The 26,141-nt window shown below is 39.9% G+C and overlaps 1 protein-coding gene across 1 annotated transcript in view; it reads left to right on the top strand.

Moving 5' to 3' along the window:
* The window catches only part of DAB1 (DAB adaptor protein 1), a 345,879-nt gene that overhangs the window by 266,119 nt on the left and 53,619 nt on the right, over nt 1–26,141 (top strand). Inside the window, exons 4-5 of the mRNA XM_068406705.1 lie at nt 17,507–17,646; nt 20,013–20,111. Coding sequence (XP_068262806.1) covers nt 17,507–17,646; nt 20,013–20,111 — 239 coding nt within the window. The remainder of the gene's footprint in view (nt 1–17,506; nt 17,647–20,012; nt 20,112–26,141) is intronic.

The following is a 26,141-nucleotide window of genomic DNA, read 5'->3' as shown; positions in this document are numbered from 1 at the left end:
GACATTCAAGATGTCATGCGAGACTGAAAATTAGCTAATGTTTCTTGTGGAAAAATATCTTTTGGCAAACTGTTAAATGTAAATTTGAGGGAAGTTATATGTATCTATATTAGTTTAAAAAAAAGTCTTCTTAGCCATTAGATGTTCAGTATAATAGACTTTCTTCTTGCTAGCTAAGCTACCCAGGGGAATGTATGGTAAGCGTTGGCTTAAAAACCAACCGCACCCCCTAAGAAAGCCCCAAGTCTTCTTCTTCCCCAAGAATCCCTTGCTCAGTCTTTGAACACCAAACCGGGACCCAGTCTGTGGCCCACTTTCTGGTGTCTGCTGCTAGTTACAACCACTTTTGAGTGAAGTTGTGAAGACTTGTGACTTGAGTTAATTACCAACAGTATCTGATTTTACAGCCTGATAGTTAATTATTCTGTATATGCCATGTACTGTAGTTTACATGTAAACAGTCGTTGAAAAGCAAAATAATCCTCCACAGTAAAACTGAATGTGTTCTGAGGAGTATTCTCTGTTTGCATCTCGGGAGCAGGATGCTCTTCTCTCGTGTTTCAGCTTCTTGGGGATTTTTATAAGGTGACCTGTTACGTATAAACATCGTTTATCCCCATCACCAATAATGCTTATGCAATTGTAGTCTGAATACTAATCCTGAAATATAGTGTAGGCTCCTTTTGTATTCATGATAGATTTTATGAACCTTTTTTGTTGCTGGTGATGTCAGCAGAATGTCTCTATTGAATTATGGATCAGATATTTAATCAAGGTCTGTGCATTATTATACAAGTCACTTCTTTCAGTTTTCTCCTGAAAAATTAAATTAAAAAAAAATTCTATTTGCAATGGGATTGAGCGAACACCTGATAAATAAAAGTTCAGTTATGCATCTTGTACCTCTGTCTAACAACATGCAAATATAAAACACAAGGTGTATGTTCAGGAGGCCTTTCTACTGGAAGCCAAAGAGATTTTCTGCATCAGTAAGAAAGGAATACAAAATTCAGAATAATTTCCACCAACTCTGTACTTTTTTGTACTTGTTCCTGCAGATGTTAGTTTTAAAACACCTGTTAGTCCTGGTGTTTCTTTTCTCAACATCTTGAATTGTAGTTGAGATGTGGCTGCAAGACCAGTTCAGGACCACCACCAGACTTGCTGGTTTAGCAATTACATCTGTTTTTATTCCAAATTATGTTTTTGTCCAGCTGTCTTTTAAAACCATTTCTATGAGTTGCTAGGATACATTTCTAAAAGTGGAAACTGTTTACACAGCATCAATATGAAAAATCTTTGTATTTCACTTATTTCTTGCCAAGGCTTCATTACAAGGCACTGCTGAAGTTTACCAAGCTCTCAAAATTGTCATACAATCCTGTTTCTTTGTTTGTTATAATCAGAGAAATACATAGCTGATTAAATGAATCTTGTTTTGTCTATTATTATTAACTCCTTTGCTGAGCTTCCCAGTGGCATTATTCAGATGGATATTTAGTCAGCTCAGCCCTGACCAAGTCCAATCCTGCAAGTGTAGCTGGACGAGGCGATTCTAATCGAAGTCAAGCTGAAATGTCTCCCCTTTGTACACACTCTGCTTTACAAATGCCTAATATTTGAGATGGTGAAAAGGTGAAATGAGAAAATTTGAAATGAAGTCAAACCTACACATTTTCCTAAGGAAAGTATTGAAGTTTTAGGTAAACAGCTTGAAATTTGTGTGAGGAATGGGTTGAAGAAGCAGTGCAGACCAGCCAAAAGGCAGTGTCAGCATTTGCACAATGAGTTCTGCATAATTTTTAAATGGCTACTTGCCAAAATATGATCCCAAGAATCAAGTCTTCCTCATCTTACAACATCTGCTGTAACTTGCCTTGTCTTATACTGTTAGGTTTTCTAAAATACGAAGGGGTTTTCATATAACAGTAGTCTTTTAACTATAAAATCTATACAGTAGAAATATTTTTGAACATCTGAATTCATATTTTGATCTGTCACTTCAGGCTCACTGTTGATGTTTTTAATATAGAATAGATTTTATTTTTGTTGTATCACGTAGGAGGGTGACTGAAGAAAGAACTGGCATTTAAATTTAAAAAAAATTTTTCTTAAATGTTAGCTCTGAGATTAGTCTTGTTAGCCACCGTTGTGATTGTTTCAAAGCAGCCCAATAGGCAGTTAAATAACTGCTACGGACATAATCAACAATCAGATTACATTGAATGCCTGCAGACTCCACCAGAAAGGTCTAAGGGAAAACTATTAGAGATTAAACAAAACATAGCATTTAAATCCTAGCATGAGAAGCAGCCAGACAAAGGGAACACAGATTGCAGTTTGATTACCCCTGTAGAAGAACATTTAGAAAATTAATATTAGGACATTGGTAATTGAAAGCATTTAGAAGTGTTAATGCCCTCCTTTTCTTTTTTTTTGATTAAAAAGGTCGTTGACAGAATAGAGCTGTGTGCGTACGTGGTACCTCGAGCAAATATGGGAGTAATGGCTGTAACGTGCTCGGGTCTTCGTGCAGCTCCTGCAGGTGTCAGAGGACTGAACCTCTCAAGGGTTGTACACAGCTGCTTAAAATGGTGGCCAGAAACACGCATTTGTATTGAAAAGCTTATAGAAGTAGCTGTGGGGTTGATGACTTAGTGTCAACATCTAAAGATCGGTTTTGAGTGCAACTTTTCTTGATTGTTTAAAGACAAACTTAAGGTTTGGTAATACACAAAGGTGAAAGACCATCAGAAGATTTTAAGTCTTGTGTGTCTTTCTCTGTTGTTCAGGGACAACTTCTTAATTGAAGAAAGGTAAAACCATTCCTTCCTCTCTGTTCTGGAAGCAAAGAATCCTATAGATTATAGACAGGTATAAGCTATGCCGTATGACCAAGGAGGACAACCTGCACACGGCCTCTGTGCCTTTTGCCTCTTGCTGTGGGCATTGCTCTGAGGAGTGTCTCTTCATTTTGACTTACCAGTACATCTCTAAAATGGCATAAAAGAAAACATAGTAAAGCGAAGAATTAGGCTCATGATTTTTTGCCTTAGGAATAATAGTACTATACATTTTTCACTTGCACCTTCTGGCAATATACTGAAAGATGAAATATAAGCTTAGGCAGCACTTACTTGGGGAGGAAAGTTTAAAAGATTTTACTTCTGCCAAGCCTAAAGTTTTTGGAATATTTAATAGGGATACGGTGGGTAAAAAGTGGAATCTATCGTGTGGGTGCTGATAAAAGCAAGTAGTGGTAAAAGTAAGGGGAAATCCACAGGTAATCTGAATGCTGTGGAAAGGTACAATGGAATGAAGAAAATATCGATCCTGAAGACCTTTCCTTTGCCTGCAAGGTCACTGAAAACCATAGAGGTGCTATTTGTTCTTGTCTTTTATATGATCAGCTAGTCACAGATGGCCTTGGTTGGGTAATGAACTTTTCCACCTCCGTGTTACTGCGCGAGCGTTACCTGCAGCTCAGTGTCGTTCCTGTTCTCTCACTGGGAGGAGTGAGATCTTGCCAAGCATGTGTATGATCTAAGTCGTTGTATATACCCCCCTTTTCTTCTGGTAATTTTTAAATTTCAATGGACAGACTTATGTGAGTTGAGGAACTGGGAAATCCTTGATGTTGATCTAAGATCTGAGGAAAGACAAGCTCACAGCGTGGCCTTTCCTCAGCAAATCTGTTAATAGGGTCTCTATCTTCTGTTCAGCCACCTATTTTCCCCTGACAGATAAAGTGAAAAATTCATAATATAGATGAGACTTGACTGAAATTGGCACGAAGGTTCGAGTGTTAATGCAGGGAAGAATGGGCATGAGAAGGGAGGATGGGGGTTTCCGTTGCTTTGCACGTTCCCACATACACCCATGGAGTGGGTGGTTGTGTTGCTTTTGTTTTCTTGGGAAACCAGACTGAAAATAATGGCAAATAGGAAATAAAAACAATTCTGTAACTGCATATTATGTTGTAAGGGAAAAACATTATCCACATTTCTGGATTACCAGAGTGTTTGAAGCTGTGATAACCCAGTTGTTAGCAACCATAATTTAGATGTAATTTTTTTTTTTTTGCATAAATATGACTTATTTGAAGTATGTTGAGTTGGGAAACTCATGAATAAGTATTTTGACATAATCAGAATTATATGGCTAGGAATTGACCTATTTTTCATGACAGATGCTTGAGAATCCCCCAGCCAGTAGCATACTAACCTGGCATGGCAATGCCCGATCTTATAATACACTAAGCTGCATACAGACATTAAATTATTAGATTGTTGGGTTTTTTTTCCACGGAGATTAGACACAGTCAATTTTGTTTGTAAGTGAATAAGTTATAGGCAAGTAATTGAGAAGGCATTGGGGTGCAGTCCAAAGGAGGAATCGTGCATCATTTGATCAGTATTTTCAGTGTGATCTCACAACATACTGTTAGAGGTAGAAATAGCCAGAAAAGCTTGATGGTACCAGCCACCAAATAACTAGAGTATTACACCAAGTAGACAGGTCTTACACTCTTCAGAAGATAAGCACAACTGCAGGAGGAATAATAATGTTTTAAAAGTCTGTTAATATTTTAATGATATAAATAGAATCTATTTTTTTTTCCCCTGAGGCTGTTCTTTATACTTGTGTTGATTTCAGCAGACTGATTTTATCTGTATGTCCTTAAAGTTAATATGACAAGGGTTTTGTACAGATTAAGTCAATAAAGAACTCTGACCTAAGAATGAAAGTCTTCTCCTCCTTTTGAGTTCATATGGAATGTTTTTTGAAATAATCTTTCTTTATTATTTTAACACAGGTGATGAAACAGTTTAGGTGCACATTGCACATAATAATTTTCAGGCTTCATAAATTTCTGTTGTTCAGTTCTAGCACAGGAAATAGTGCTTTTGTTCGTGAAGTACCATTGCTTTTTATTTCTACTGGGAGAAGGGTAACTTTATCTTGGCTCAGTTTCAGTGAAGAAAACCCTCCTCTCTTTTATTTAATTAGTGCAATGAAAAATAATACCATATTCAATTTCATTAGCTCTTTTATTTGCTTCCCAGTAGTTTTCTCTTGTTTTTAAAGAACTTCTGTAGGTGAAGTCAACTTTGTTCACACTTTTTTCCCCAAGGTCTTCAGAGGAATATGATTTTGCTCTCTTGTAATGAACTCTTGCTATCACAAACTGTCACGGTTTAGAGCTGGGCCGGCTATTAAACCTGTGGCAGATGCTCTCTGTTATCCCCCCCCCTCCCCCGAAAGGGAAAGGGAAAAGGGAGAGAGACTTCCGGGTTGGAAAGTTAAAACAGTTTTAATAAACTATAATAATGGAAAAGAGTATAATAACAATAATAGAAATAATCAAATATATACAAATATATATACAAAACCAAGATTGAGCTCCCCTGAAGTCAGCCACGTCACCACCGGCACTGCAGGGCAGGCTCCGGGAAGGCCCAGGCTGGGCCTAGCGACGGTCGAGAGCTGGATTCAGGGATGCACGGATCGGGATCGGGGGCAGCAGGAAAACAGACGGAGTCCTCCTTGGACACCGGCCATAGCAGAAAGAGAGCGAGACCCTCGTGATGCCCCCGCTTTATACCGAGAATGACGTGTATGGGGTGGAATACCCTCGTTGGTCAGTTTTGGGTCACCTGCCCTGTCTGCTCCCCCCTGCAGCTGCGACCCCCCCTTCGGCTCTTCACTCGTAAGCAGTGAGGGATTCAGCAGTGACCTTGGTTTCTCTAAGACTAAGTACAGCAAGAGCCTTACTGCACAACATCCCTACTGGTGCCTCAGCGATAACTACCAACTTCGAGCATTATCAGTCCTGGAAGCAGACACTGTCTGCACAACACGCAGTTAGTTTCAGAAAGTGCAGTTACTTAGAGGAGACTTAGCTGAAAGTAACAATCACTGAAAGGAAAATCAGCCTGGTTTAGGCCAAACCAGGACACACACATAGTAAAAAAAGCATGTATAATCTTGGCAAATAATATGCTGTCTTTCAAGCCTTAAGGAGGAACAGATCGAGACACAGCTCCTGCCCTCTGTCTTGGTTTATTCTAGCTGCTTAAAACTTCCTAGAACTCGGTTAAACTGTCCCTTTAACGCTCATTTGTCTTCCAAAAACGATACAGTTTGGTCATCCTTGCAGTGCCCAGCTACCAGAGACACCCTTGGGGGCTGTAAGCAGAGGCACCTTCAGGTACTGCTCAGTTGGTGACTCAGCCTCTCAGGTAACGAAGGCATCGTTTTTAAATAAGTCATGTTTGGAGGACACTGATTTGCAGTTGGGCAACTTGGGTTCTTTGGAAACTTCACCAGAGGACAAGAGACAGGGGTGATTATTTGGCTGGATTAGTTAGAGTCACTCTTTTCAAGAGCTTCTCTCTGCCTTGCAGGGTGTTTGGAAGGAGCGTTGTTAGCAATGTCTTTCTGGTTGCACTGTACCTTCCTACCATTCTTTAGGTGAATAGCTCTGAAATGCTGGGCTGATCTGCAGGTGGCTCAGCGGATTTGTTAAAACTTGTAAAAACATTGGTAGCACTAAGCACTTGGCTTTGGTCTTTTCTCCTGTTTCCCTTCACATACCAACAGGCTCTTCAGAATCAAACATTGTAGTTTAGCGTGGCGAGCAATTGGGTCCTTGTGCCCTTACAGCTCAGCCCGTTTACCCAGTGCCTTGAAAAATTGCCCCAACTTTTCCCAGTTGAGTAATTTCCTTTCCTCTTTCTTGCAGTAGAGTTATCTAGTGGGCTTTGTCAGTTTGTTTGTGTGTATTCTATTACTTTTCTGACAGTATTGTTTCATTCTTGGTTTCCTGAGTACCAGCCCAAACGCTTTGGCTCCTTTGCCTGATCAGTGTAGTTCCAGAAACAGAAGAGTTATCCCGATGGGCTGATCCTCTGTGGCACTATGCACACAAGAGATGCGCAAACCCCAGTTTCTTATCTCTGGAATTTGTTATGGCACAGGGGTGTTTCACTTCTTATTAACGCTTTGCCCAAGGGTGATTGCCGGCAGTAGGCTTTTCATTTCTGCCTCCTGCTGCCACTTTGACAATAGGAACGGCAGCAGGAGGCAAAAATGAAAGGACCATATTGAAAGAAGCACTTTGCCACTGTTGTAATTTTGAAATTGATGGCATTTTTTAGCCCAAAGTCTCCGGAAAAAAGCTGCTTTCCTTTTTGCCTCCTATTGTTTTTCCAATAGGGAGAGATATTCTCTGATGTTGCAGAGGCAGTGGGAGGCCAAAATGAAAATAATTTTCTTCCTGAAACATTGGATAGCAAAATGTGAACAATTTCAGCAGGGAAATAGCGGTTTATTTTTTTCTTGGCTGCCATGTGGTGAATACTGGTATTTCTGCTTGCCCGTGGAAAATAAATAGCAGCTGCTTTTGTTATTGAATTAACGTGATCATAGGATACTTTCTACAAATCTATTTACTGTGTGTTTTTAACATGTCATTTTCATTCTTTCCCCTTTTCTGCGTGAGAATAGGCTTTGTAAGGTGGGTACATAATTCCCTTCTGAGGCCACATGCTGCCTCTGATGCCGTGGCCCTTGGATCCAGCTTTTTAAGACAGAAACTTAGGGATCTGCATGTTCCAGAACTGCATTTTATGCCAATATCATCAGAATGACTAATAAATCCAGGCATAATTGTCAGTGCCACTAATTCCATAGGAAGAAAGGCTCAGGGTGGTTCTGCTGCTGCAATGTCACATTGGTCCATAGTCGCCGTCACAGCACGGTGCGTGATGCAGCTTTGCTGCTGGAGTCTTTGTTCAGTGGTATCGGGGCTTAAGTGTTACTGGGGTTAAGTGAAGTGGGTGGTGGGGTGGAGTGAGCTTCAGGGGAGGCCAAGTGGGAGAACTTTTATGCTTCGTTTGGGACTGATGTTCACCACCTCTTCCCTAGAGACAAAGTCCTATGATTTAGGTGAGACTTTATTTGCAACGATGAACCAAACCAGTCAAGGAACAGAAGCACAACCACCAGGCTCTGCAGTTTGCAGATGTTTGCAGCCTGTTGTGATCTACTGCATCGTTTTCTAACTGTTTTAACAAGTAGTGGCATGAGTCTTCAACAAAATAAAGTTCTATATTGACAAAGAGGATGGCTCAAGGAGAAAGGTTGCCCTGGCACACGGCCATGATTTCATCCAGTGTGGTGCACAGTCCCAGTTCTGTGCGTGCACGCAGCACTGATGCAGCAGGAGACCACAGTGTTGACAAGAGAGGGTAAAGTGTAAATCAATGAATGGCTTTGTCGTCCTGCTTTAGCTGTTAGGGGCTATTGCTCTTTTCTTTGGGGACTTCAGAGACTGCAATTAGTTATCTTGAATGGAAAGATTTTTCTCTTATTGAACATGTGAGGAATTTGGGAATGTTAATCAGCAGAGCGTAACCTTTTCTTAACTTGCTCTTTTTATAGTCCCAAAGAATTAATATTTATCTTAGGGCAGCACAAGAATTTGGCATTTGTGTGAAGTGAACTGTTTCTCCACCCTTTCTCTTTCTTTATGCGTAACAAAAACTAAACTCTTTGATAGACTCATCAACAGAATGTATTTGTAGGCTTTGAAGTGTAAATTGTGAATTTGTGTGTCGCAACATGACTTTGGGGCGCCGCGTGTAAGCGCATGCGTGTCTGTGTCCTGGTTTAGTTAAAGTCTAATTAAAATTGTTCTGAAAACTACATACTTAAATCCAGATAGAGGTAGACACATAAAAGCAGGTTGATTTTTTTATAAGATCTGAGCACTTTTAGTTCTTGTAGGATTAAAGAGAGTCAGGGGAATTCAGCAACTCTGCAAGTCTTGATGAATGTTCACATACCAAAATAATTATTTAGATGCTCATCTTTAAATGGTCAGTTTTCCTAGTGTTGGCTAGTTTTGCACCTGCTTTAAGGTGCTTCTCTGTGTTGCAGTGGAGCTTGGAAGGAAACGCAATTCTAATTTACTTTCCTCTTGCCCAGCAAGTTCAGATTTGTTTGGGAAATGACACATTCTGGGGTAATTTAGCAGCACCAGTTGGGCTGGCCTTGCTGCTTTGGAAGTCCTTTATGGAGGTTTGTGGCTGTAGATAGTATCTACTGGCTGCCCCATTAGGGCTCTATTGCTTCGCCATATTAGTACAGCTGTGATGAGTCCCTTGGTATTCAAAGTCTCTGGACTTCTACCATGCCCCGTCCAAATGCAGTGCCATATTAACACCAATTAAGGATCACTGCAAAATCCTTCTCTTAGTTGATTTTGTCTCAGAAGTAACCAATTTGATAGTGACATCCAGGCAAGAGGGTAAGGAATGAACTGGTTGATGACCCTGTTTTCCCAAGGGCTTTATTTACTTGACATTTTGATGTTTGCTTGATTTAAACATTTCCACCAGCTTTGAAACATTAAGTGAACAAAGTTTGCTAAACTATCGTCTGTCTTAAAGAGGAGAATCTACAGATACCTGTACTTTCCCTTCCCCTCTAGTTGTCCAGAAAACATAATTTTTATTAATCTAACAGCAGAAAATAGATCGCCAAGTTTTCCTTGTTTTTCTTTTGGTCGTTCCCTGGGGCTTGCTGAACAAGGCTAGTACCCCAAAAAGAAGTTTTATTGCAATGTCCTATTTCAGTTTAAATCAGTGTAGAATTTGGGATTTGAGGTGCTTCTGTACCCAGCCTGCAAAAGGCACCTTACAAAATGGCTTTCAAAGATTTATGAAGACTTGCGTGGTACAGAGGCTGAAAGGAAGTTTAATTACATTCAGCTTTTGGTCATTTCTGTGTCTGAGGATGTGCCTGTATACTGTCATCTCAAAGACCATCTCAGAAAATAAAACTGATCAGTGAGCCTTCTGGCTAAAACTAAAATGAGTGCTTTGTCATCTGCCCGAGGAGCCTGTGTGCTCAATCACTGCCATCTCCCGTGTGCTCGCCCAGGACTCTCCATCACTGAGATTCGTCCAAAATTTTATTCAAACATTATTTTATACTGAGGCCTTCTCTGTAAATAACTGAATTCTTCTCTTGACATACTCACACATATTTCTTTGTACTATAAAGAAATAATTTAATCTATTCCACACGACCATTTTGCTTTGGAGACAGTGAAATGTACATCTTGTTTTGTATTAGCTTGTGTAGAGTACAAAGTGTTAAGAGAAAAACCTGGCAAGTGCAATTGCTGTCACCTTGTGAATGACATCTTTGCTCATAAAGCTCTGATCAAAGACAGCAAATAATATAGGAACATCTCTTTTACTTGCATAGGAAACTTGGTTCTACGAGTGGGGATGTGTAGGTGTCTTCGAGTACAGAGATTCACAGACTAATAATGCCAGAAGCCATAAAATCTCTCAGTTGGAGGGTACTGTGAATAGCAGTGCTGAACAATCGGGAAGTGCTGCTGAGACGATAGTCTGAATGATGATTGAGTTTTCCCTTATCTGTGTTTAAAATTGTAGGTAATGTTTTTAAATTTAACCATAATAGTAGTTCATTGAGCCTTCAGAGTGGTTTCTGTTTCCCCTCTTTAAATGGTTTATCATGTTCTGTAGAAATATTTGTCTTTGCATTCAAGACAAATGTCTGCATTACTTTCAGAGTGGGGCATTTTACCTTTTTCAGAGCAGAAGGACCAAGAGGACGAAGCACCAGCAGTGCAAGAGGGAGGGTCTCCCTCTAGTTCCTCAGGTGAGGAGGCTCACGTGCTTCCTGATGGCACTCCTGGGCAAGGGCAGCTCGGAGGAAGAGGTAGGGTTCTTGGCAGGAGGAGGTTTGAAAGATAGTTTGCTGAGGTTTTATGTACTTGTACCTTGGCAATATCACTTTGTTAATACAGTAGACCCCAAGAGGGTTCACTTGTTGACCCTACAGCAAGCTATCGGTAGCTGGGTGAGTGAAAAGCACTCCAGAATGCATCTTGCAGACTTTTTAGGAGTTACCCTACACTTGATGAAAAGAGAACTTTGTATTCAAGTTGTACTCATATGCTGTAACCAAGGTCCTATACAGAGAAGAGGTGCTTATTCCCTATAAAATTTTAACGTGCTTTTTAAGGTTGTATTCCACCTCCATAAACAGGTTGCATTTGACTACATGAGTAGGTTTTTTCAGTTGCTGGGAACTAGCCTTTATCGATGAAATAAAGTGTGAAATCCAAAGTACATCTTCATTCAGAAGACAGCGGTGATTGATGTTGTGAGCAGATCTCGCTGCGAATGTACTCTGGTCACTTGAGATGAATTATAGATCTTGAAATTAAACCCTGAAGTAACTCTCTTGTTAAAAAAAGTTAAAAATGGCTAATTGCAAGAAACTCATTTGAGAAATATTGTTAGAGGAAGAGAATGTTAAGAGTGGTAGCACCAGAAGTTAAATTGTGTGCACTTATACTGCTAGATATGATGTGTTCTCTTTTCTAAAATGTGATGTTAAAAAAGGAAAAAGGTTTTATTTTTCTGTGTCAGATCTCTAGGTGCAGCACAGTGGGTTTGGGCAGTCGTGCTTCCAAAGACAGTGACAAATACACGACCTGGCAACTTAGTTTTCTACCTCTAGCAGAGAAGTTCAAAAATGAGATTAACATATAGCAGGAGGATCTGGGAATTTGTGAGGGGTTTTTAGTTTTAAAATCACAAATAAGTGTGCTGCACTGAACTTTTTTTATGCCTATGAAGAAAGAATTGTGTTCCCGAGGTGCTGCAGTATTGGTATCAAGATCCATACCTTTGTGTGACGGATAGTTTTGAGCCCTCTGCATCAGACTTGGGGTTCTGTGAAGCCATTGAGAAAAATGTGCTATCAAGAATAATCTGTTTGAGCTTTTCATGATTCCTTCATGTATTGCTGTTGAGTTGCTGCTGTAGTGAAAGGTACATATCATTATGTATGAGTATTTTCTCGTTAACACCTGCTTATGTACTCCCCCCTGCTCCGAGAAATCTGTAGTTGATTAAAATTACTGTGAATTTTCTTCAGATAATTAATACCAAATGAAGCTGTGCACCGTGTGTGTATGCATATGTGCAAATACATAAAATTACGGATGCATAGATATGTTGACGTAGTGGCGTATATATGCACAGCTAATGGGAAATATCTTTCACTTAGCAATTAATTCAGTAGTCTTCGGTGTGTGCGGCATCTTGGAGGTCATTCTGTGCTGCAGTGTTTCGTATTTTCCACTGTGTTGGTGCTATAAAAATGCTAATTGTCCCCATGAAGGTGTAGGCTGTTTATAAGTGTGTATATGATTGTTTTTCAGCCCTGCGAGATACAAGGAGGTGTTATTTCAGGTTTATAATTTGAATGTGTGGTGGATATAACTTTGACAGTTTATTAGTTAGAAAAGAAAAAAAAAAAAGACAGTGTGTCGTTCTTCAGCAAATTGATTGCCAGGAGCACGTTATTGACTTTGGTGATAATATCATTATATATTTTACAGTCATAAAATCAAGAAATTCAGATTATGCCCTGAGGGCTTCACACATTTAAATAAAGGATATAGCCATTTCCAGGGCTATTGGTTTAGATTATTAGGTGCTGTGACGAATGTGTAGCGTGTTCTAAGAGCATACAGAAAAAGCAACAGTGTGCTTATTGCAGTGATGCTTGGGTTTATTTTCTTTTTCAATTTATGAAATACACTCACTTAGAGATCCCCTGGGAGAATGAACAGCGTTTGCTCTAAATGTTAGCATATTAATACAGCGTTAGCTTGGTGCTCTGTTGGGCTAAGAGCTGAAATCAAGTGTAATCCTTGACTTGTACCAAGAGTGAGGATAAGTCCTCTTGAAACACTCACCAAAATACACAGTGCCTGGGAATAAAACTTTGAGTGAGCTTCAGTCTGCAAAATTAATTATGCATTATGTGGAGTCGGATAACCTCATGCAAACACAGCTTTCCCTCTTGACATCAGAGTGAAGGCAGCTGATGGGCTGCTGTGGTGGTAGCGCCTTGGGAGCAGCTCCCCTAGCAGCTCCAGTGACCACTGCTGGTGGGTATAGCTCGGGGAGCACCCACCTCCGGTGCTCAACTCAGGCTACTCTGACCTGGATCTTCTGCAACATCTTATGTTCCCCTTGGACTGTTTACCAGTCATGTCTTGGGATTGACTACACTTGAGGTACTTGGGTTGAGTATGTGGGGTTTTGGCTTCAGGTCTCTCTCTAGCTTGCTTTACAGAAGCTGGGTTTAATTAAGGTATATTGCCTTGAATAAAAATGATTGTGTTAAAAACCTTGTTTATTGCTTTTACAGTATATTTAGTGAGATGGATAAAACACCTTAATGCTGATCATAATGATAAGCCTCTCTCTACTTTAGATGCAAGCTCAGAAGCACATTGTATCACCCAGCTCCGGGGATTTATTGTTCTCTCAAAAGACTGTGGGAGTCCAAGTGCAATGTCACAACTCGGCAGCAAAGGTCATGTTTCCCACTCACGCAGGAGCAGTGGCTCCAGCTGGAACAAGTATGGCTTAAAGGTGGACGGTGATATCTATAGAAGTAGATAAAATAATTACTTTTACATTTCAAGGGCCTCTGAGGATTATAAATCTATATGCTGCAAACAAAACGTTTCTTTGTCTGTGTCAGCAGCGGCACATTTCTAATCAAAACTGATCACCTTTCTAAACTGAAGTTATGTGATGTTGTTACTGGATTTTTCGACTTATGCATTTTTTTCTCAGTTTGGGGCGTGAGAATGAAATCGCTTTTAGTTTTGTTAGTAATCTGGTTCCATTTTGGATTGTGAAAGGCTTGAGTTGCAAACAAGTGCTTGGGATATTTCTTTGCTTCTAAAAAGATATTTATGAAAGCATTTTAGAGCAAACCATTGGAAAATACTCATTGGTCTTAAAGTTTAAAAAGTTTTAATACAGAAATTTAATTTAGGATCATTTTAGAGTGACTTAGTGGGGCTAGTCCTCTGAAAAACGCTGGGCAGATCCCTACCTGCGCAGGGTACGGTGGACAACTGAGGTGGGCATCAGCTGCTCAGCTGGTGTGACTTTGGCAGCTGTGGTCTTCTCTGCAGTCAAGAAATCCTAAGATGAGATCTTAGGAAATAATGTGTTGTGGAAAGAAGTGTTTGTCATTAAACACATGCTTCTAATTTTGTTGTAGATTATAGTCTAGTAATGATTTGAGACCTCAAGCTTCAGTTTTCCAAAAAATCTTCGTAGTTGGTTTATGAACGTCCTCGTCTCTGCCCTTGAGGTGTTATTTGTAGTTTGAGGAAGGCAAGCTGAGAGTGAAAGCCCCAAGATGCAGCTTCTCGTTATTCAAATAAAAACGGAGCTCCAGCAGTAAGTGCAGCCCCTCATCCAGGGTAATCCTCCCTCCCGCAGGCTGGGACCGAGCAAGTGTGGTGGCAGGGGGTGGCCGGAGAGCGAAGTGCGGCAGCAAGCCTCTGCTGACAAGGGCAGGAGCTGTGAAGAAGAAAAGATTGGCTCTGCTTGTTACGTGGAAGGGAAAAGGCAGCGCTTTCCTGGGCAGGTTTCTGGCACATTAAGAAGAATTACAGCCTTGTGATTCAGGCATCTCTTAGTTACGCAGTTTCAAACAAAGGAAGAACCTTGTTCAAGAAGTGTCATTAAAAAAAACCCCTTTTTTTGTTTTAATAATGAAAAGTTTATGAGAGTCTGGACTATCTGACTTCCAAGTGTCCAGAGTGCAAATGAAGTGTCACCCCGTATAAATCTCACATCTCATGAGTGCTGTAAAATTGACCACACTGACAGTGTTTGTCACGTGGTAATTTTCCAAGGAGGTAGAAAGTGTTTTCGGTACAGGTTAGAGCACCAAAATTTGGAAATCAAGTATGAACATAGATGAGGGGAGATCCGGATATACACTGAGAAGTGGTGACTGTTGCAGATGGCTGATTTCTAATATAGGGCAGCGTGTGTTTGCGTTCTCTGTGCTTTTTCATGGGACATATGCTCTAGGGTTTTACGGATGAATTTGTAGTCTCTAGTAATTTGCGGTTTCCACCACGATTTAAAATATCTACATCATTTTCAGGTTGATGATTTTTCCCAGTCATTTATCCCAGAAGCACTTTATCCTGCTTAATCTGGGTCATAACTGACATGGGACTTGTGCGTAAGCAAACATAGCCGTAAGTTGTGCTTGAATGGGCTGTTAATGTCAGGGATTTAGTTACATTCAGCAGAATAGATCATAGGTTGGAGTAAGTATAAATGTTCAAACAACTAAATGAATGAGAGGTCGCTATCATGGCTCAGGCCCAGGAAACACTCTTGAACACTTACACACTCCTGCGATATTACCATTAGCTAACAGCTACCTTCCTCTGTAGTGAAGATGTAAGGTTGAAAATTGTTGGCAAGAAAGATACTGGAATTGGGTTTTATTTACTGCATATCAACAGGATGTCCTTGCAAGTATAAAAGACCTATGGAAAAGTCCACTGTTACCATTGTACTTTGTTGTGTCTCCAGATGTTCTCCCTCCAGCCCCACTCTGGAGCTGAAAGTGGAAAATGGTTTTTTGTTGGTTTTAGCTGACAGTGCCAACATCTGCCTTGGCATCTTCCTGGGGAATGGTGTTAGCATTACTTCAAGTTTCTGATTTATCATTTATGTCTCATTAGCTGTTTGGTTTTTTTTTTTAAATGCAGTATAATGTAAGAGCATGAAGTTTCAACACTGTTTAATTCCTTTTGAGGGAGCAGGAGTGAAAACGAATCAATGGCAACAGTTGGGTGGCCGCTGAACTACCACAGCAACACTTCATCAGCTGCCTTAAGGGGCTATAAATGAGGCATCAAAACAGTGCTCTGAGCTGATATTTTTCATTTAAATAAATAGTATTGTGTGCTCAAAGATCTCAATATGCTTAAAATAGCTCTATTTTTTAACATTCGTTTAGTCCGTCGTTAGTTCACGGTGTGGACTGTGCTGTGCTTTCGGGGAAGAAGAACCAAATGAGTATCTTCATCTGGAAGTACTCTTCCTTGGTCGTGTATGCTCTCTAGTTTTTCCTCTAGTGGTATTGTAAAAATTTTAGTTCCATAGTTCTGAACCTAGTTGTTGATCCACTTGATGGGTGTGTAACACTAGTAAAGTTGACCCAAGTGTTGACTGCTGAAAAAGGTGCTTTTAAAGAAATGCAAAACAAAATAGCTTTTCCCCGCACATCTTCTGTACTTCTGCTTATCAAACACCAGCTACGCAGAAGAAGCAGGTTTTATTATTTTTCCACACTTAAATCTGACATTTCAAATAGGAAAGAGCTTTGGAGAAAATCTGGGGTAACATTCTCAAATACAGGTGTCTAGTACTAGATTCTTACCTAGGGTTCATTTATAGCAGGCTCTGGCTCTTTGTTCATTTTTTACCATAGCTAGAAGGATGGGGCAAAATCTGTGACTAGAGTTCCTAGGTGGTAATAGTGTAAACTTTAGCAACGTCAGTCCGTGTTTAGGCAAGTTTTCTGATGGTTTCTGTTGGGTCTGAGAAACTTCAAATTCTTTAAGATCTCCCATTTTTGCTTGCTGCTTTGTGCCTTGGATGTTGTTTCTTTGGTTCTTTGTTTGGTTGCAATTATTTACAGTTCACTGCTGGTTTTTTGAGATCCTAGCAAGAAATTCCACAGACAACTGCAAAATATATCCTTAATCAATTTTAGGAAGACTGATTCCCTAACTAACATATTTCTTCCAGCCAAGCCGTGGTATAAACTCTTCTGCAGATACTCAGGGGAAAAGTCTTCCGACAAAACTGTTCCTTTCATGGATTGCTGTCGTGTTATCGTCGTGTGGTTCAGGCTAGTCTGAGCGTTGTAATTTATGTACATTGGCCCTATCAGTGCTGTGCTATCTTACCCCTTGATTGCTTTTTTATTAAGAAACGTCTTGTGCCATTTTTCAAACTTCTCAGAGTGAGCCTGTGAGAGCCAACGTTGCTGGTTGTGTTTTTTCTGTATGTCTCTAAGCAGAAAGAAGAGAACAAGGAGACAGTATTTCTTGTGGGGGTTTTAGAGCAGCAATATTCTATAGGCAAATAACATTATTTGTTTTTTCATCGTTCAAATGGTAATAATGTAAATATTGCTGATACGGTTAGGTAAGTTTGTATATGAGGAAACAGTAGCATGTTTCTATTAGAGTTTTGTCTGCAAAATGAAGAATTCTCAAGTGTATTGGGATTAAAACAACCTGTACAGATCAGAAGTTTTCAGATCCATGAGGTCTGATTCAGGCTTATCTCTTATTCTGTTAACCTAATTTGTGTGCAAATTTCGTGCAGAACATTTTGTATGGCAGCAATCCCACTATGAATTCGTTTGAGGTTGTAAGGCCAAAAGGTTTCATTGAACTGGGACTTTCCTTCTAATTGTATTCAGATGTTCGCATGTTTAGGGTTTGGACTTCGATCTAATTTGCCACGTAATTGCAAGTATTTATTCATTTATTTTCTTTTGCATTCATGCAAATTTCCTTGTTTCCCTTATGTCTTTTCAGGTCAGGATCGCAGTGAAGCCACTTTAATAAAGAGGTTTAAAGGTGACGGTGTTCGATACAAGGCAAAACTGATTGGGATAGATGAGGTTTCTGCCGCGCGAGGAGACAAGTTATGCCAAGACTCCATGATGAAGCTTAAGGTACAGTGGAACTTTTAATGTTTAATATTATGGAGTCAAGGGGAGTGAATTTCAGCTTGAACTTTTGCTCATTCTCCTTTCATGACACTGAGTCACAGTCTAGTTAATTATGTATTTAAATCAGTCAATTTTACATGAACTCCTGGCTGGTATTGCTTATCCCAGTTTAATTTTAATACATTATCTCTGAGTTCAGTAGTTATTCATGATTGACACCACTGTAATTTGTCCACAAATTATAAACAACACATCTGCAAATAGAATAATTTTATTACGCAAAAGGAGAGGTAAACCACTATGAAGAACAATGGTATATCAGAACATTTTATATGACAGTGCTATTCAACTACAGCCCTGCCTTTGACTGTTATCTCCTGCTGGGACAGGTAGGAAGGGGTGAGTGACATTGTGGGGTGTAGGTAGCCCGACATAGGGGGGAAGTGGTGTCTTCAATGGGATGATAATGTCTTGCACCTGTAATGGCAGGATTGGTGGGTTACAAAATCAGGAGGCAGCACGCTGAGAGGACAGAGCAAGAGAAGATAAAGAGGAGCCCCCAGAGTTTTAGGAAAGAAATGGAGCAGTGACAAAAGCAGGTTTTGAGTAGACTGCAAATGTAGTGAGTAGACAGAGTCTGAAAGCACTAGTGGTGTAAGAGGATGGGCTTCCTGGAGCATGCTAGACATCTCTGGCTCAGTCTTTTCTTAGAACCCTCGAAGAGTGTAAGAGCTCTCTATAGGAAGCATCCTTTAGGTAGCCCTGGGGAATGGGGAAGAGCTGGAGTGGTTGAGAGGAAGGAGTTAAGTTGTGTTTTTCTTGAGTGCAGTGTTGGCCATTGGCTTCCCGCCTGCACTGCAAGGATTACAAGCTAGGTCTAGGAGTAAATCCTCTGCAGTTTTTTTTCCCCTTTTTTTCCTTCCAGTCCTCTCCCCAGCACTCTGCCAAGAGAGCTGATGGATTTCCCATTTCTGTTTTCAGAAGGAGAAATCACTAAGTAGTATCTTTTACACTACCAACCACCCAGGTTCCAGTCCTGAGGAACTGGGAGGAGCAGGTGGTTACTCATGAATAAACAGCGGAGAGTGACATGCGTCTTACGGTTCGACAATCTAAAAGTAAGATCTGGTAGATAATTTACAAATCAGTTATGAACATTTTATGACAAGCAAAAACTAATCTGTTCTAAAAGGTGCACTGTTGATTTATCGTATCTGCCACAATATTTCTATCTGGTTTAATTGTATACTGGCTATTTCTCATCATTTCATAGTTCCTAGAAGCAATCTGGGAAAGGTGTCACTGTTCTGCACAAGCCTTTTTGTCTCTCTCCTCTGTGGATTACCGTTTCTGCATCTCCCAGATGCCTGATACCTGTTTGCAAAGTGGCGAGATTGATTTAAACAGTATTGTGAGGTGACTAAAACTATTGAGGTGAGGGAGCATTAGAAATTCGTGTTTGTATGTAAGGCAGCATAGCGTGAAGTTGTGGGCTGTGAAAACCTAGTGTCTAACAACATGAGTTTTAAGGCCACGCATAAAGTTTTGGGGTGATTTTTGACAAATGAGTCCATTTTTTCCTCTATAATTTTCATGTCTGTGTAATGAGAACAACCACCTCATGAAGGTCTTAAAACATAAGTTAGTGGTTGTTAAAACATGTTGAAATTGCACCAAATAAAGGCTAAATATTTTCATTTATTTAATAGTGCAATTGATTACAGTTGATCTTAGTACAGTGTTATTGGTCAGGGCAGGCTCCTGAGAAGGTGGAAACAGAAGTTACTATTATACTTACGCTTTGGGAGAATAATACACAAGACTCATATCAGCAAGTTCCCTTACAAAGTAAAAGCCTGAGATCAGGGAAGAAACTAATCGTCAGTACCAGTTTTTTACAGCAGAGGTGTAGTTTGATTTTGAGAAGAATATTCTTCTTCTATAAGAAGTTCAATTTGCTTATTCCAGATAAGCATGCTTGTGAAGTAGGCTAAAGTTGTTGGCATTTTTCTCCTCCACTGCTTCTTGTTTTTTTTTTTTTTCTTGAAAAAAACCCAGAAAACAAAACAGTTATAGCTGGGAAAAGTGTGCTAGAAATGACCTTCAGCTTCCATGAAAACAGATTTCATGGAGGATTAGCTAGTGCAGGGGTTGGAAGTGGGAGCACATTTGAAATGCTCTCTGGGTAGCGTAAAGAGATGTGGTACCTTGAAAAAAGGGAGGAAGCCAGAAGTAAGAGGAGGACTGTTCCTGGAAAGCCCTGAAGTTTTCCTAGAAAAGTGGTGAACTGTCCACAAGCAAATCTTTGTGCTCTGCTGTGTCACCTAGAAGAGTAATGAAACCAGCCAAACTGTTCTTTGTTTCAATAGGGAATTGTTGCTGCGGCTCGTTCGAAAGGAGAACATAAACAAAAAATCTTCTTAACAGTCTCCTTTGGGGGAATCAAAATCTTCGATGAAAAGACAGGGGTAAGTAAAATAACCATGTGATGTGACAAAATTGAATCTTTTCATGGATGTTTCTTTGAAAGCATTTCCTGGCTGGGCAGTAGTATCTCACCAGTGTAAGCACACATGAAGCACCTGACAAGCTTGATAAAGGGTTATCATATATCAGAGCAAGCCATTAGATGACTGAGGTGTAGAGTGTAGCATGGGGACATGGTTTATTGTAAAGCCTTGTCCTGAATACTTCTGCAGAACCACTTGTGTACATAGATGCTCCTGACGTGCATAAACACTCACAGCTCCGAGTTCAGAAAGTGACGTGAAGAGATTTGTTTTCCTTCTGCCAGATAAAGAATTGCTTCTTGGAAATACCAGCCCACTGTTTGCAGGAGACTTTAGCAGTCCATGGTACAGACTGGTGTCTGTGCCCCTATGGGTTTTCTCATCCAGCCTGGGCCCAACTGCACCAGTCCTCTGGATGCTGCTTGAGACTCCTTGGCAGTACGAAGTGACTTTTGAGAGTCTAATGACAAGGGATTAGGATAAGAGGCTAGGATTGTCTTGGATCGGGCCCCTTGTGTCATGGGAAGCTGAGGGGAAGAAATCAAGCTGGAACAGGGAGCTGCGGACAACTCCAGGAGAGTGAAGCTTGTTTTCCACACTGATGCTTGAGACAGAGAGGAGGGGTACTGTGAGCTGCGGAGCTCCTGGGAGCAGCACACACTTAGCTGGGATTGCCCTGAAGATGTCCCAGGGGAATCCTAAGAATTTATATCAGGTCCTTAACTCTACATGAACGCAGTTGTAGTCACATCATGTGTTATACTCCTGTTAACAGCAATGACAGTCTTCTGCCAGGTATGCAGTAACTATAAGAATCAGAGCTTTTGTGTCATCAGCAGTAGAAAGAAGTACATATTGTATGGAATTGGGGGTGAAAGATATCTGAAAGTTTGAGGTTGCTCTTTGAGGCTGCTAGGCAGCAACTCGACCGGTAGCATCTGGCAGAGGAAGTTGCAGGAAACTTCCATGCCTTACTCAGTTTTTGCCACAGCAATATCATGTTTGATTTTTTTAAATTGCTTTGAAAGAAGAAACCTAAGCAAAACATTATGCTACTTAGATATAAAGCAACACACAAACTGTTTTAATCCTAATTAAGAAGATTTTTACAGCAGTTTAAGCTCTGCCTTGAATTTTAAAAAGCTCTTGATTTAATCTTTTGAAAGATTAACTGTTTAACATGATGCCAGAAATAAAACCCTGCTGATGATAGATGAAATTATCTTTTCCAGTTAATTTATGTTATTAGAAAATCAATGTCATTGAGCTCGCTGATACGTAATACAAGTAGTTAGTAATGAAAAGCTCATTTGGAATGTGTTGTGTACAGCATGTGTAAAGTATTCATACAAAAGCAGTGTTTACGAGAACATAGCTGAAGTTACAGCCTGTGCTCAGACGATAGGAAATGTCGGGATCAGGGCTGCCAGTGCAGTCGTGGTTGGGTCCTCTAATAAATAGATATTAGGGTAGTACTTAACTATGCGATGATGTACCTTTTTTTGGCCAGAGAGCACCAGCTTCATTCAGTGTACAGAACAGAGTGTAATACACCAAACAATATGGTAACACTTCGTTTTCTTTTTCATCTGATAATTGCACTGAAACAGCAGTTACTTTCCTAAGACTAAAGTCTTTTTCTTGGGAAAATAAAGAATGAGACTTGCCCTGTGGCAAGCGTCTCTGAATGTTTCAGAAACGTAGGATTTATTTTCATTACATAAAGAGGGAAAAGGGGATGTGTTTGGAAACAAAGGTGTGGTTGAGCCAAGTTGCCTCTCCTGCACGCTCTCCTGCAGCTAGTGAGGTGGAGACATGAGAACAAGTCTCCTTCATTTCATAACTTTGACACCACGTACTGTAAATCTGACATAACTATATCATCCTTATGGTAAACCTGTCACTCACTCACTGAGGCTTAGACTGAAACCTTTAAATCCACGTTCCAGATGTCTGCCCCTGAGCTGCCGCAGTGATGGACAGGAGTATTGAGTTGTCCTTCTTGAAACAGGACTGTGACAGAGGGATGTGAGAAGCTTTCAATATCAGTTTTTACATGTTTTTGAGAGCAGGAGAATCGTGCTTTCCATGCCAAACTCCTGAAGCAGGGGTGCATGAGCTCCTCTGCCAGTTCTTCACAGCCACCATCCCTTCGGCTTTTTCCCCAGCTTGGGTCTCGCCGTGTCCCAGAGTTTTATGTCGTTAACCCACTCTTCTCATAGCTTCTCTCATCCAGCCTGTCTCTGCTTCGCCAACCTATAGCTGCCCTTTCATTCCTGCTCCTGCTGGTAGTCACATGCAATCTCGGCATCTGAAATACACTCAGCAGCGGGTCTGGGACAGACCCTACCGGTGTCTCTGGGTTCTCTGAGCCTGCATGAGCACTGGTGAGGCAAGGGGCTTTCCACAGCACAAGGGGCAAATATTTAGGGGTGATGCGCTGTGTCTCATCTGTATTTGACTTGTTGTGGTGTAATGCTAAGAGGTGTCACTTCTTGTAGTAAGTAATACCGTCTGTGCAGTCTCGTGTCGATGTCTGTGTTCTAAAGTCACCCCCAAAGAAAGCAGCGTTACTGCTATAACGTGGAGCCTCCTATAAGGCAAAATCAGGACAATGCAATTAGGTGATGCAGGACACTGAGAATCCCATTCTTGATTTAGAAGCAACAAGGAAAATCCCACAAGCTGGCAAAACTGGGAACGTACAGTTGCTCAGCCTGACTTTTGATGGGAAGGAAGCAAAAGAGGTTGCAAAAAGGTTGTGTTTTGCTCACACAGATCTTCTGATATCCATGTTAAACTTAAGAGTTTATAAAGTTTGGAGACTGATATTCATGTTTGTGCAACAGGGCAAAAAAATGCCCTTAATAAGGAACAGCGTGGATAATCTTGTGTTTGCTTTCTCCTCCTTTAACTGCCTTCCCCATCCCCCACAATTCTTTCTCCCTTAGTTGTGTTTCCATGATTTTGGAATTCCCAAAAGGGCATTTTGGGCCATGGTGCTCATTTATTGTTTATTTGGAAAGGTTATTTACTTCTCTAGAGTGTCCTTTCTTAATTTTTATCATTGGCTATTGCTGTCATGTCTGCCACAATGGCAGTCTGATGTGATAGAAAAGGGGAAAAAATACTCTGAAAAACTGTAGGCTTCTGTATGTTTAGCGTCTTGTAGGCTACTATTGGATTTTAATTTATCACAATAAAAAATCAATTTGTAGCTCAAAACTAGCAAATTTTTTAAAATTGGCAGTGTCATAGCTGACTTCATACAGATGATTTAGGGGCATTGCTCCATAATTCATTACAGATGAAGGGCTGTAGTTGGGTTACTACTGAAAATGATAAGCAAGGCTTTTTCCCCTGTACTTTATAGCTCTCTTTAATATGTTCCAGACCTAATATTCATCAAAAAATATTGATTTTAATAATGCTGTTATTCCAGCTATCAGGAATACTGCCCTTTGAGTAAATTTACCCATGAAGGAGATTAGGTTGAAGGTGGAATATCATTTGGGAAGAATTTATCTCGCCAAGAAAAATAGAAGAAGGATTTGCTGTGAGTTTGCACTGTAGCTGCGATACAATTTGGTTCATCTATAGCACTGCGATGGAAATAATAACACTCCTCTTTTATATTTCATCATTCTGTTCCATAGATTAATCTAAATAGGTCCCTTCATACCACTTTTCAAATTCTTGTCAATGTATTTAGAACAAGATAGAAGGGCTCTGCTTAGCAGAGGTCACCCTGCAACCCTGTAGTTTACGTATACTGTCACTCATCTGCTGCAGGAGCCTGCTTATGTAGGCAGAACAACGCAAATTGTTCTGCTGTTAACACCCCAACATTATCTGTGTAATCCAAAATTGTATTTAATTTGACTAACAGGATGTTCTCCTGTTGTATGCCAAAAATTGTTATTACACATGGCTTTTGACCCTGTTTTTTCTTATAAACGTACTTTTTTTGTCTACTGTCATATGTTGGCCATCCATCCCACTTGCCTTCTCCAGAATACATTTGCCAAATACATACCTCACCTGAAGGAAGTACTTATTTTATTATTAGTGTGAGAAATCTACCACAATTGTTACTAAACCGAGACTTTCTACTCAATGCCACTTCAGCGATTTCATGACTGCATATTATATGAAAATAATTTTTGACCATTTTTTCTGTTGTGTTCCCCTTGCACCCTGGTGATGTCTCAAGACACGGTCTTTCAAACACAGTATGGCACAAGCTGAAATGTATTCTTCGTTGGTAGACTTTTGTGAGAGTTCTCCTATATTTTCAAAAGCATGGTCTGTAGAAGGCAAAGATGCAAATAGTTGTATTATGCTATTTAATATTCTCCTTTCCAGGGTGGAACTTGGTGGTTAATGTGTTCCTTAGAAAGCGACAAAAACCATAACTCACAATATAGCAGGATGTGCAAATTTTTAAAGGCCCATCATTGTTCATTAGCTATTTATGAGTATTATTTTGTTAATCACAGACATCAGGCTATCTCCCCGTGATAGCTTAGTAATGCTTCATTAGACGTGCATGACTAATATGGCCTCCATAAAGAGGCTGTAATTGTCTCATTGTTTATTTATGTAACAATAAATCTTTGTTTACTGTAGGTTACTTTCCAAAAATGTATTTAATAATTACATTCTATAAAATACTTGGGAAAACATTTTCTTCTACATTCATGTGACGAGGTATACTTTTAACTCATGTTCTTTCTAATTGCAAAATGCTGTTGACTTTAATGGAAAACCCAGATACTGTGAAAGAGAAGTAAGATGAAAGCAAAAAAATTACTATTTGGCTTTAAGTAAAGAATTATTTCTGTTACAGTAAAAATTTGTATCAAAAAAAGGGTATCAAATTTGATATGCAAATTGCCAGAATATACTGCAATCTGTATCTTTATGAGCTATTGTTATAGATGAAATATTTATCTAGACTCTACAGTTGTCCAAAAAGCATGATAGACCTATATCAGTATCTCGTTTATTCATGAGGAGTACCCTAAACAGATGGATTGTAACCCAGCTGATGAAGATGACAGCTGTTTCACCAATTTTTATTTTGTAATATGCAGCACCCCAAGATGGACTTTCACTTGCATTGTTTATGATATACTTTGGAGGGACTGGCCAGTCTTTCAGAGATGTTGACCCATATCTTTATGAAAATACAGGGCTTGAGGGATTGTAAAATTTCTAGGAATACTGTAAGTGTCTGATAGGGTTGCAATGCTGCAGAGAAGTATTGCAGTGTGTTACTCATGTTTTATGAATTTAATCTGTAGCCATTTTCTTCAGGTTGTCAGTATGAAATCCAGGAAGGAAAACTGTATATATAAATAAATATATATAAAAAGATATATATATATATATATATATATCTCATGTTGACTATCTATTCTCATTCTTGTTATCCATCCCTTACTCTAACCTTTATTATTTTTGGAGGATTATGTGACTTATGCACAGCAGGTTTTACCTACCTGAGGTGTTACTCAGTGAATAATACCTCCCTGTTCCACGGAAGGGGGACCAGACCTTACTTGTAGTGTGTTGTACAAATATTTAATTTGCTTTTTCATGCTGACCACAGAACTAGTGATGGTGCTTCTGCTTTAACTCTTAACACCTGTAGTGGGTGGTTATAATCCCTCTGGCCTCAGATTGTTCTCTTCCAGTGAGATAATGTTACGGCTGTGATATGATCAAGCCGATGTTTCAGATACCTACATCTTGCCCATCTTCCTGACCTTTTAAGCTCTCTTGACCTTGTAATGCACAAATTTTTCAAAGTTGTTGCTAAGGTGTCTATAAAGCGTTTTCCAGCTTGTTCTGAGACTTTATCAAGTTTGTGCTGGTAACCCCTGGATTTTGCTGCTCTTCTCCATTTGATGTGAAAGACAGTGTTAATTACGCTGATAGATTGCTAACAGGACAGCTAAACCTGGCTGAAAGAAAATTTTAGCA

Source organism: Nyctibius grandis, chromosome 8 (assembly GCF_013368605.1).
Source record: "Nyctibius grandis isolate bNycGra1 chromosome 8, bNycGra1.pri, whole genome shotgun sequence".
Lineage (NCBI taxonomy): Eukaryota > Metazoa > Chordata > Aves > Nyctibiiformes > Nyctibiidae > Nyctibius > Nyctibius grandis.
Note: the sequence above shows the minus strand (reverse complement) of the source record. Positions and strands in the feature narration are given on the sequence as shown.